Here is a 13,274-nt window from a genome sequence, read left to right as displayed (position 1 = left end):
ATAACTTACCACTTCTTCTACTTAACTCCCACTTGCCACTTCCCTCTCCCTCCTGCTCGGTGCTTCTCATTTACCTCTCAGGCGCACTCGCCGCTTCCTGCTAATTGCATCCTTCTTCCTTTCGCTTGCCACCTGCCTCTACACCCCTCGCTTGACCCGCTCACTTTTTCTGCCTGTATTCTAACACCTTAGTTGTTTCCCTCTAGCCGCTCCTCTCCCCAGCCCTTGCTCATAGAGACAGCACATTTACAAAAACACACTGCATATGCAGCTGCAATGCGATTTTGTTGCACATGCGATAAGTGGGCCAAAAAAAAATTAAAAATGGTGGCAGCACTATTTGGATAAACTCCGTTCTTTGACGAAAACTAAAACATGCTGTTCGAACATGCTTTAAACATGGGGGGCGGGATTCTCTGAACCTGAGGCTAAGTGTTGACGCCGTCGGAAACGCCATCGCGTTTCTCGATGGCATCAACCCGGCCTCAGGATCAGCAATTCTGGCCCATACAGGGGGCCAGCACAGGACTGGAGCGGCCCACACCGCTGCTGATCCCGGTGTCAACTGGGCGCCGCGGTGTCCGCACTTGCGCAGTGGCACCGGCGCCAACGCAGGCGCAGTGGCTCCCTTCTCCGCGCCGGCCCCGATGCAACATGTCGTGGGGCTAAAGGGGCCGGCGCGGAAGGAAGAAGGTCCCCAGCCCAAGAGGCTGGCCCACCAATCGGTGGGCCCCGACCGCGGGCCACGCCACAACTGAAGCCCCCCGGGTTCGATCAACCTTTCCCCCCCCCACATGCCACCCCCGGACCCTTCCACGCCGAGGTTCCGCCGGCTGAGAACAGATTAGAATGGCGCCAGCAGGACTCGGGCTTTCTGCTACGGCCCATCCTGGTCCGTGAATCGGCGGGGGGGGGGGTGCCGCATAGAGCCTGCGGAGAATCGCGATCCAGCGTCGGGGCGGCGTGGCGTGATTCGCGCCGGTCACGCGGATCCTCCGGCTTGGCCCCGGGCTGAGAGAATCCCGCCCGGGATACCTGTATCACAGCTTATATTTAATTCTGTATCAGAGCCCACAGATATGATTTGCATGTATTAATCATATGACTGTTAATATAAAGTTCTCTGTGGTTACCAATGAACAGTGCCCAAACTACCGAACTGGCTCTCAAGTCAAGTCCATACTACTCTGTTCCCTTGAATTTAGCTGCAGCTTTCTAAATATTTTCAAGCCCTGGTCTCAGGCTTCGGTTCCCAAACCTACTAACCCCAGTGTCCCGTAAATCACGAGACAATTTTAAATTTAGGAAATATATTATGAAAATCATGAGGTGCTTTTGTGTTTTCAAACATAAACCAATATAGGTTGAAGGTGCGGTGATAAACCTCATGAATTATTTATTTCGTCACTAACAGGTCACACAGAGTTCTTCACAGGAAGTTGTAACACTGCATCTGAAACGGTACAGGAATTGAACCTGTGCTTGTCAGCCTCTCTCTTTATCATGAACCAGCCATCCAGCCAACCGAGCTAAATCCCCTTTTACAATTTAGCTTGGCCAATCCACCTAACCTGCAGATCTTTGGGCTGTGGGAGGAAACCACAGCACCTGGAGGAAACCCATTCATGATGGAGAAATGAATAAAATAATCTGTGGTCAGGGTTAGATGAAATAAGATGGGATGAAGCTCATGTGGAACATAATGGTCACGAATCTCCGGCCACATCCACTATTGGAATCTTCCAGCCACCTCCCCCCCGCCACGGACATTTGGCTAGCCCACGGTACCCAACATGGTGGGTCCCACCATGGCAGGGCTGGAAAATCCCAGTCAATGTTACAGACGGAAGGGCAGTCAACTTAAACAGCAATAATTTCTCCTCTCATCACCCATCCTTAAAATGTATTGTGTTTTGATTTGTTTGCCTCTATATAGGTGGTGCCATATTTCCCAACCTCAATGTTCCTAATCAAACTTTCTAATAATAACCCCACAGCAAAATCGAGATAGAATGAACTCAAAGTGTTAGTTTCTTTGCACGGCCTCAAACCTCGGGAGGAGAGTCGCAACAATGCCTCCACACTCAGAGAGAAAAGAGAGGGATAGAGGAAAAAAAGGTTTACAGTGAGAGGGCACAGAGAAAATAAATATTGCCGGGATTCTCCGGTCCCCCAGCCGCACGTTTCTCAGCCACACTCCGTTCGTTTGCGACTGGATTCTATCTTTCCACTGCCTGTCAATGGGATTTCCCATTGCAATCACCCCGTGCCGCTGGGAAATCGGTGGCCGAAAAATGAATCGCAACAACCGGAGAACTCTGTCCACTGCTTCACATGGTTTCCAAAGTCCAGAATCAAATTCTAATCAAGTATTCCTTCATGGAGGTTGGTGAGCTGAAAGCCAATACTGTACAATTCACTTTTCCTGTGTCATTAACTTCACATGGTGAGATAGCCACGCAGAGATGAATCAGTTTTGTCGGTGATGGTACAGAATCCCCAGACGAAGCAGTGTAAATGGGGCCTGGGCAGAGCTGCTTTTCACTGAGGCTACCAGTCAGATAGTAAACAGCAGGCTGAGGTTTTCAGTACAAAAAGTCAATATTACTGATTCCATAAGTCACATGTCTCCCACCTCTCCACACTGCCTTTGACAAGCAATGTGTATCCCTTGCCTGGGTCGCTGAGATTGTTAAATGTCTCAACCATTAAGAGGTGAAAGGAAGGTTGCGTGACCCATTGTCTCAGCAGGTGAGCAGTCTCCTGTTGGTCAGCCTGGGTTATGAAATGTAGATGGCCTTTGTAAAGTTCTCTCTGGATCTGGCACATAAGGGGTTGATTCCCTGATACTGCCAGATGGCTTCTTTTGTTCGAGGGTCACAAACAGACATAGATTCAACCATTTTTAAAGGTATTTGTCCAGTTATTAAAATTTTAGAAATAGCCATTGTTGTGTTATGCTTCTTCGTGTAGCATAAGCTGCTTCCTTGATGTATGCTTTGACAAAGGAAAGTCCAGACTTTGTAATGAGTTCAATATGTTTATTGAACTATTAACACAGTTCTTAAATGAGTTTGACTCTCCTGCTAATCTCAGTAGTAACTCAGTCTAACTAAACCAGTCGGCTCTAAGCCACGTGCTGGGTGTGATGCTTCTGATTAACCCTGATGTACTCTCTAGATGTCTGTCTGTGGAAATAGACAGTGCATGTGTGCCCTGTCCTTTTTTATGGGTTGAGTAATGCCCCCTTGTGCTAATGCCACCTCTGGGTCTCGTGACTGCTCATTGGTTGTGCCCTATTCTAAGTGTTCATTAGCTGCATGTTTGCATATCATGACATCTCCGGTGCTCCCTCTAGTGTTTACTTAGTTGTAGTGTATTTACTTTAACCCCTTGTGTGTATACGGTGATGCATATCACCACAGCCATGAGGATATGTACATATATTTTATAAAAATATACATGTCTGAGCTAGCTCACAATAAACCAGTTGGGCCAAAAACATTTTAGCTTTAGTTTTGCATGGGCTTTCATTGCAAGCTGGTTGTGTAGTGACAATGCCACTTGACTTGTAATCCAGGGGCCGAGGCTAATGCCCTGTGGAAACTGGTTCAAATCCCACTACTGAGCTGCTGGAGTTTAAGTTCAATCAATAAAATCTGGAGTTAAAAAGCTAGCTTCAGTAATTGTGACCATGAAACTATCATCAATTGTCATGACAGCGTACCTGATTCCCTGATGTCCTTCAGTGAAGGAAATCGGCCATCCTTACCAGGCCTGGCCTAGACATGTGTCTCTAGATGCACAACTATGAGGTTGATTCAAAACTGTTGTCTGAAATGGCCCAGCAGGTCACTCAGTTCCAGGGCAATTAGGGATGGGCCAAAACTGCTGCCTTTCCAGCGATGCCCAGACCCCATTGAAATAATAAAGGGCATTTTCTGCCCAGTGGTTGATCTCCTCGAACTTACTTGAGCAATATCTGAACATGAACACCCATAGGGGACAATCTAGCAGCCCCATCTGTCACGGATGCAAATCACATTGTGGTTGAGAAATCTTGCATGTAGCTAAAAAAGGCACCCTCCCTCCCCAGTGATGTGATCAGTTTTATGCCCAAAAAGGGAGTGAACCTGATTTCCATTGATTTAAATACATTTGAATTTAATTAAAGGGTTTTACACCGTAGCTTCCGCCCACAAAGTAATCCCCGACCTCCACCCTTGCCTGCGTGACACCACACGCAAATCACTACTGGTTTTGAAAAGCAAAAAACAGCCGTAATTACCGCGTTGGGGGCACAGGAGTGTCTAGAGGCCCGGGGGTTGAGGGACAAAGTTAGGCATTGTCCCCTAGTGTCCTCGCAGTGCCCCCCGGGGCACAAGCACACAGCACGAGTGTAAAAGAAAACACGTGTGCTGTATACTTGTCAAGAAAAAAGCTCTGATATCACATATCAAGCATGGCACTGTCCATGATAGCTCAGACACGCCTGGAAAGTTTCACATATATCACAGCAATCCCCGCAAGAGATTTTTTACTCTGTGCCTACTGTGTTATTTTGCATTTTAATAAGATCCATAAATCATTATGGACTAATGTTATGTTTATTCTTTTATTCAGTTGTCCTATTTAAGCTTCTAATAATAAGAAATAATTAAAAGCTTTATTCACAAAATTACATTAATTTTTTTTCTTACATCCTTTCTTTTTCGAGACTTATCTAATAAAAAAAAAAGCATGTTTCAGCATTTTGTATGTACAGTACCTTGTAGCTGTTGTTGTTGCTGATCGTCATAGATTCTCAGTCCAAATAATGGAGGCCTCTCTTTTCGGAGTAGTGAAACATTCCTTGTTATCAAATCCAGTTGAAAAATGGTTCCATTTGTATATTCAGTCCAGAAAATAAATTTTCCATAATGCGACAATCCAAAGGGGTGATTTAATTCTTTGCCACCATATACTATCTGTAATATGTGTGAAAATGCATAACAATAAATATAAATAACATCCAAACCAAACAGAACTTGATAAGCAAAAAAAAAAAAGATCATCGATCACTAGATAAATCTATTTCAAGTACATTTCAGAAACCTATAATTACTGGATGTAATACTTTCACTGAAAATGTCATGGTCGTTCAATTTTCAGCCAGAGTCCAGCAGTGATTGTTGTGATATGCGCCTGCATGCCATTGTAATGTGAAGGTGCTTGGAAGAGCAAGGGTTAACGTGGGAGTGGAAAATAACACCACCCATGGCATGATGTACAGAGTCACATGGTAATAGACTCGACAAACAGAACTCTGTAAGTAGCCAGCCTGCATGGATCAGCTCTGCCCATTACCATATCTTGGAACTGTAAATAGTTAAAGTTGTATAGTTAAATATACAACTCTGTAGGATCTCATCAGTGAGGCACCTCCGCAACAGTGAGACATAATATTACAACATGGTTGGCAATGGCGGGATCGGGATGATGACCAAGGGCAATAGTACTATAGTGATCAGTGGTCGTGATCAATCGTGGTAAGAAAGGTGGCAGCATGAACCCAGAACTGTATCCCAAGGTTTGAAAAACTTAAACCAAAGTAGAGAGACGTGCACATAAGAAAAAAAAATTGAAGAAACTTCACGACAGAAACTTGCAAGAACTTGAATGAACAGTTCATGAAATGTGTGAGCAAAACAATTACTAAAAAGCTGACCCACATGCTCAGTGAATTGCAGATGCTGAAAGACAGCTATGGTATGGTTAAAGAAAAACTGAAAAAAAAAGGGTAGGGAGGGCTGAGGAATATCTGCAGGAATAATTGGGCTCACAGAGTTAAATACAGGAACATTCACAGTTTAAGAGAAAGAGAACCCTTTGCAGCAGGCAACAAAAGACCCTACAGAGACGGCAACTCTGTCAAGAGCCACAAGAGAGCAGAATTCTATGAAAATTGAGCTGTATCCCCACGCCCGTGAGAAAACGGGCGCGAATCACTCTGGACTTTCTTGGAGAAAGTCCAGAGTGATTCTCTGTTTTGAAGGGGGCTTGCAGGGCCCCTGAGTAGTCCTACTTCCGGCTGCCAATACGGGACCCTGCACTTCCGGCTGAGGGTCCGCACATGCGCGCGGCGGCCACCTGTAGCGGCGAAACGTGCACCATGGCAGACCCACACAATAAGCCGGCCCTAACAATACAGGCCCCCTCCACAGATTGCGCGCGCCCGCTGATCGGTGGTCCCCGATTGCGAGACTGGCCGTCCTGAAGGCCCCCCGGTTAGGGATCCCCCTGCCCCCCACCAGGGAAGCCACAGACTGGGTCCACAGCCGCCACTCTGAGCTCCCGCCGGGTGGAACCATGAGTGAACCACGCCGGCGGGAACTCGGCCAGCTGCTGGCTGAGAATCGTCGCGGGGGCCTCTTTCAATGGCCCCCGACCGGCGCCGCGTCGACCGCGTGTGACTGGTGGCGATTCGTCGGTCCAAGGAGAATCGCAGAAAGGCGTCAGACCCGCGATCTGGTCCGACACCTTCCTGCGATTCTCCGCAGACCAGAGAATCGCCGCCCCCGCGCCGAGCAGATTTTGGCTCGGAGAATCCCGCCGGATGAGAGAGCAACAGGAGTCCACAGAGGGAGGACAATAAGAGACCCCAGAGGGATATCAATGAGAAAGTAAACATAGAATCATAGAATTTACAGTGCAGAAGGAGGCTATTCAGCCCATCGAGCCTACAACAGCCCTCGGAAAGAGCACGCTACTTAAGCCCATGTTTCCCCTCTATCTCTGTAACCCAGTAACCCCACCTAACCTTTTCTTGGACACTAAGGACAATTTAGCAATGCCAATCCACCTAACCTGCACATCTTTGGACTGTGGGAGGAAACCGGAGCACTCGGAAGAAACCTACGCAGACACGGGGAGAACGTGCAGACTCCACACAGACAGTGACCCAAGCCGGGAATTGAATCTGGGACCCTGGAGCTGTGAAGCGCCAGTGCGAACCATTGTGCTGCCGTGCCGCCCAGTTAAAAGAACAGTTGAATGTCCATCAAGAATGAAAGCAAAAGGAATGCGCGTCCATTCAGCTACATGACGAACTTAAGACAGTATTAAATAGCAGAATTGAAGCATAATAAAAGACATTCAAGCCTGCTCTACTGAACTAAAGGAAAGCTTAAGCTAAAGCAACAGGTTTGCAAAGAAAAGGAAAACCTGTTGAAAGACCCTCACATGCTACAGTAATTTCTCAGGTCAAAGTTCATTCCTCCAGAAGATTATGAAGAGAAGCAAAATTACCTTAACACCACACTGGCAGAGAAGTCTCAGACATGTTCAGTGTTCTTAAGGAAGTCATGAGATAGAAGAAACAGACAGAAGAGATGAAGAAGCAAAGAGGAAGGAAAGGAACAAGAGTAGAGCGTTCTACCTTGCGAGTGGATAATGAAAGCCATGAGTAGCACAACTACAGGACTGAAACAAGGTAAGACTTCGCCGGGGATAGACCTAGTCAACAGTGAATCCAAAATGAAGGACAAGGACAAAGTTCTGTTGCAGAGAGAGAAAGAAGAGACAGAAATAAGATTGGAAAATTAAATCTGATACTGAGGCGCAAGGCACTAGTGGAAGAAAAAGCACTGGATGTCTCAGACGTCCTGAAAACCATTGAGCTGCATGAAAAGATTCAGAAGCTTACAAAACAAGTTGTAAATACTACAACAAAATAATTTTTGGTTGAAATTATGAAACGGGTAGAAATGAAGGTTCCAGTTTTGAAATGCAAACGTCCAATAAAAACTTGGAGGACAACACGGATAATGAACATCCGCGTGTACTCTAGGAATAAATGGAGTGCACGTTCCCCTTGGAAGGAACAGAATAAATCCCACAGTCTGAAAAAGCAGATGAATTGTTAATAAAGAGAAATACAACTCGAAGGAGGGCAAAACGTGAATCAAATGGAGATTGGCAAGTACCAGAAACATGCTATCATTCCTCCAAATGTGACAGATTGAGATGTGGAACAACTGGCAAGCCTCAAGGCTTTCTGAACTTTTAATGTCAGAGACTTGAGAGGGGGGGCAGTGACAGCAAGTAAAGATTGTATTAAAACATTGTATGGAAGGGAAAACATATTTATTTAGAGAACAAAAGGGAATGTTATGATATGTGCCTGCATGCATTGTAGTGTAAAGGTTCTCGGCAGAGCTGGTGCTAATGGGGGACAGAGAATAGCATGACCCACAGCAAGAAGGAGAGTCACATGACAATAAACTCTGGGAGAATAGTCTAGAAACAGAACTTTGTATGCAACCAGCCTGCATGGAACAGTTCCAAGCAGGACCAAACCTTGGAACTGTAAATAGTTAAAGCCTCCTAATAAAGGGCTCATGTTTAAACAAACACGTCTCCATACCACCCGATTGAAACATCTGAAGAACCCCACACCAGGGGCGAAATTCTCCGTTATCGGCGGAAACTCCGCCGATCGGCGCAAAAAACGCGCAAATCCCACTTGCGTCACGTCATAAAAATGGGCCGATAGTCTGCGGCCCGAAATGGGCTAGCAGCGACGTAACGGGATCCGCGCTTGCGCAGTGGTTCACGCCGTGCAGCGTCATACGCGCTGCACGGCGTGACGGCTCATAAGGCCGCGCAGCTCCCCCCCACCCGACCGGAACAGCCGACCGCAACACCCGACTTGATGGCTGGCCGTCGCTCAGCCCCGAGGTTCGAGTCACGCGATGTGGAGGCGCTCCTGGATGCGGTGGAGCAGAGGAGGGACGCCCTGTATCCCGGGCACGGCCGCAGAGTTGCCCCACGCCACAGCCGGCGTCTGTGGAGGGAGGTGGCAGAGGCCGTCACCGCTGTGGCCCTAACACCACGGACAGGCACCCAGTGCCACAAGAAGGTGAACGACCTCGTCAGAGCAGGCAGGGTGAGCGTCCCCCATATCCCCCATATCCCCTCTCCCCAAATCCCCCCCTCCCTCATATCCCCCCCTCCCCCATATCCCCCCTCCCCCATATCCCCCATATCCCCCCTCCCCCATATCCCCCCTCCCCCATATCCCCCCTCCCCCATATCCCCCCTCCCCATATCCCCCATATCCCCCCTCCCCCATATCCCCCCCTCCCCATATCCCCCATATCCCCCCTCCCCCATATCCCCCATATCCCCCCTCCCCCATATCCCCCCTCCCCCATATCCCCCATATCCCCCCTCCCCCATATCCCCCATATCCCCCCTCCCCCATATCCCCCCTCCACCATATCCCCCATATTCCCCCCTCCCCCATATCCCCCATATCCCCCCTCCCCCATATCCCCCATATCCCCCTCCCCCATATCCCCCATATCCCCCCTCCCCCATATCCCCCATATCCCCCCTCCCCCATATCCCCCATATCCCCCCTCCCCCATATCCCCCATATCCCCCTCCCCCATATCCCCCCTCCCCCATATCCCCCATATCCCCCATATCCCCCCTCCCCCATATCCCCCCTCCCCCATATCCCCCATATCCCCCCTCCCCCATATCCCCCATATCCCCCCTCCCCCATATCCCCCATATCCCCCCTCCCCCATATCCCCCCTCCCCCATATCCCCCATATCCCCCATATCCCCCCTCCCCCATATCCCCCCTCCCCCATATCCCCCATATCCCCCCTCCCCCATATCCCCCATATCCCCCCTCCCCCATATCCGCCATATCCCCCCTCCCCCATATCCCCCCTCCCCCATATCCCCCATATCCCCAAGTGAATCCAGCCCTAACCTTAACCTCTGCAATGCACGCGCAACCGATGGCGTGCATTCATATACCTGCCTAACACTGTTGCCTTTTACCCCTGCCACCACCCCCCCCCCCCCCCCAGGAGAAGCGCGCACACAACAAGAGGGAGCATGTGAGGACTGGAGGAGGGCCCGCTGATGAGAGGCCACTGACCGTACACGAGGAAAGGGCCCTGGAACTGGCTGGCGGACCTGAGGACCGGGAGGTTGCTGATGCAGAGGTCGGGGCCCCACGAGCAAGTGAGCCACCAACAGCCCGTCCCCATATCCCCCTCTCCCGTATCACCTGATCACTGCCTGATGTCTAACCATGCATGCTTCATTGTGTATCGCAGGACCAAACGTCCAGGCACCCATCCCCGCAGATGCAGACCGCCCGCAGGATGCCCCTCGGAGACCACGGGAGACGGAGAGACCTGGAGCAACAGGGAGACGACACCCCCGTCACGTGCGGGAGCGACCACCCAGCGATGAGGGGGGCAGCCACAGGCCCCCGTCACATCCGAGCCAGGACACCACTACCCAGGACACCACTATCCAGGACACCCCTACCCGGGACACCACTACCCAGGACACCCCTACCCGGGACAGCACTACCCGGGACAGCACTACCCAGGACACCCCTACCCGGGAAGACGAAATACCGGACAGTGACTCAGAGTGGATGGGTGGAGACGAACCCCCACCCCAAAGTGCCATGGACTCAGAGTGGGACGAAGAGCACGACACAACGCCACTGCTGTCACCAACACCCTCCACCATCGCAGAAACACTCACCACGGTTGGGCACTTTAGTGATGAGGCGTCTGGTACACTCACTGGTGCGCACAACACAGCCGTCCCGGTACAGCAGGTGGAGGTAGGAGCAGCAGAGGGACCGGGCGGTCGGAGGGCAGCCCAGGCCAAGCGAACATCTGCCGCCCAGATGGATCCCGGGTTCCTGCAGTTACCACACCCACACATAGATCCGATGCAACCACCGACACGGAGACGAGCGAATAGGGTGACGGGTGGCTTGCGGCGGCTGCGGTCGCAGGTGGAGGAGTCCACCCGCGTCCAGGAGCTGGGAGTGGTCCCGGTCATGCGTGCCACCCAGGCTGACACCGCACGGGTGGCGTCCGCGGTGGAGGCAATGGGTGCGACGGTGTCAGACATGGGGAACGGTTTGCGAGGCCTGGGGCCTTCCGTGCAGGCGGCGTCTGTGGCCCAGGAAATGGCTGCCCTCTCACAGGAGGCCATGAGCCAGTGCCAGCGCCAGATGGCAGAGGCGCTCAACGCCATAGCCCAGTCTCAGCAGGCCATGGCCCAGTCTCAGCAGGCCATAGCCCAGTCTCTGCAGGCCATGGCCCAGTCTCTGCAGGCCATGGCCCAGTCTCAGCAGGCCATCGCTGAGGGCATCGGCGCCAGTGGCCATGTGCGAGCTGGCGTCGCACTGTCGCAGACAGGGTTCGACAACCCCCTGGGCTCCATGGCTGCAAACCTGCAGACCCCTGTCGATACCAGCACGGGCCTCCAGGACTGGCAGCGCCAGATGTCGGGGGCGCGTCGGATGGCCAGTCCGTTCGCATCCCCCACCCATGTAGAGGCCTGGGGGCCATCGGGCACCCCGAGGGAGGAGGAGGTGGTGTGGTCCGTCCCGGCTCCCTCTGTAGGGGAGGTCCCGGTACACCGCGACACCTCGGACTCCCCCTCTTCCGTCCCAGGTGCATCGGGTGGGCAACGGGCAGGGGAGGCTGGCAGCTCGCCATCCCAGTCGCCCGGGCCGCAGCCTGGCCCATCTAGGCCAGGACGCCCCAGGAAACGGCCGCCAAAGGGATCCAGTGTCAGAGGGCAGGAATCACAGGAGTCCACCTCCAGTTCTGCTGTACCGTCTGGGGAACCACGTAGACGTAGTCAAAGGGCCCGTAAGGCCAAACAATTAGACACTGAGTAAGTTGGCACGGGTGCAGGGCACAGATGAGTTTTAGGCGCTAGGGCACGTGCATGAACTCCTTTGGTTATTAAAGTCAATGTTACACCTACCGAAGCTGCCTTTGTGCTCTGTCCAAAGTGTGCGGGGGTGTCATGTACGTTGAGCGCAAGTGTGTGTGTGAGGGGTGGTCTTACCTCAGCCCCAGGTGAGTCTGCCCCCTTCCCCCTGGGCCGCCATCAACATCCCCCGGGCAGAGGACGGGACCGTGCGCTGCAGTGTCACAGCCGCATGCAGGGATGGTCCGGGTGGATGGTGGTACTGTGGCCATGGGTCAGACATAGTCAAACGATGTAGAGCCAGGAGCTCATCGGAGGCGGGCTGTCATCATTCTCCATGGCCTGCGATAGACACGCGTCCACCCGCAACTGGGTGAGCCCGGCCCGTTGTGCCGCCGGTGGATCGGCAATTGGGAGTGGGGGGGTGGTGTGCATGCGGGTGGGGTGTGTGGGGTTGGGGAGGGGGGTGATGGTGCTGGGTGGATGGATGGGTGGGGGGTGTGGGTGGTCGGCTGTTGTCATGGTGTGCGGTCTGTGGCCATACTACCCGATTCCCACGCCCATCTAGTCAGTGAAGCGGGCGTCTATCAGTCTGTCCCGTGCCCGCTGGGCCAGCCGGTAACGGTGGACAGCCACCCGTCTGTGTCTACCCCGTCTGCCCTGACCATTGCCCCCATCCCCCTCATCTGGGGAGGACTGGGCCTCTTCCTGCTGCTCCTCCACTCCGCCCTCCTCTGCCTGCGGCACATCGCCCCTCTGCTGGGCTATGTTGTGCAGGACGCAGCACACCACAATGATGCGGCCGACCCTATCTGACCGATACTGGAGGGCGCCCCCAGAGAGGTCCAGGCACCTGAAACGCATCTTCAGCACGCCAAAGCACCTCTCGATCACTCCCCTTGTCGCTACATGGGCATCATTGTAGCGGTTCTCCGCCTCATTGCGTGGCCTCCGTATAGGCGTCATCAGCCACGATCGCAATGGGTAGCCCCTGTCGCCCAGCAACCAGCCCCTCAGCCGGGGATGGCGTCCCTCGTACATGCCGGGGATGGATGACCGCGACAACACGAATGAGTCGTGTACACTGCCTGGGTAACGGGCGCAGACGTGCAGGATCATCATGCGGTGGTCGCAGACCACCTGTACGTTCATCGAATAGGTCCCCTTCCTATTAGTGAACACGGCCCTGTTATCTGCAGGTGGCCGCACGGCGACGTGCATCCCATCGATCGCGCCCTGGACCATGGGGAACCCGGCAATGGCAGAGAAGCCCACGGCCCGGGCATCTTGGCTGGCCCGGTCCACGGGGAAGCGGATGTAGCGGTGCGCCATGGCATAAAGGGCATCTGTCACTGCCCGGATGCACCGATGCACCGATGTCTGCGATATGCCGGACAGGTCCCCACTCGGTGCCTGGAATGACCCCATTGCATAAAAGTTCAGGGCCACCGTAACCTTGACGGACACGGGGAGAGGGTGTCCCCCGCCAGTGCCACGCGGTGACAGGTGTGCCAGCAGGTGGC

The 13,274-nt window shown here is 52.6% G+C and overlaps 1 protein-coding gene across 1 annotated transcript in view; it reads right to left on the bottom strand.

Moving 5' to 3' along the window:
* LOC140406643 (low-density lipoprotein receptor-related protein 1B-like) overlaps positions 1-13,274 on the bottom strand; it is a 1,956,985-nt gene that overhangs the window by 402,783 nt on the left and 1,540,928 nt on the right. The window contains exon 14 of the mRNA XM_072494650.1: positions 4,769-4,967. Within this exon, the coding sequence (XP_072350751.1) occupies positions 4,769-4,967 (199 nt within the window). The remainder of the gene's footprint in view (positions 1-4,768; positions 4,968-13,274) is intronic.

Source organism: Scyliorhinus torazame, chromosome 2, assembly GCF_047496885.1.
Source record: "Scyliorhinus torazame isolate Kashiwa2021f chromosome 2, sScyTor2.1, whole genome shotgun sequence".
NCBI classification, from domain to species: domain Eukaryota; kingdom Metazoa; phylum Chordata; class Chondrichthyes; order Carcharhiniformes; family Scyliorhinidae; genus Scyliorhinus; species Scyliorhinus torazame.
Note: the sequence above shows the minus strand (reverse complement) of the source record. Positions and strands in the feature narration are given on the sequence as shown.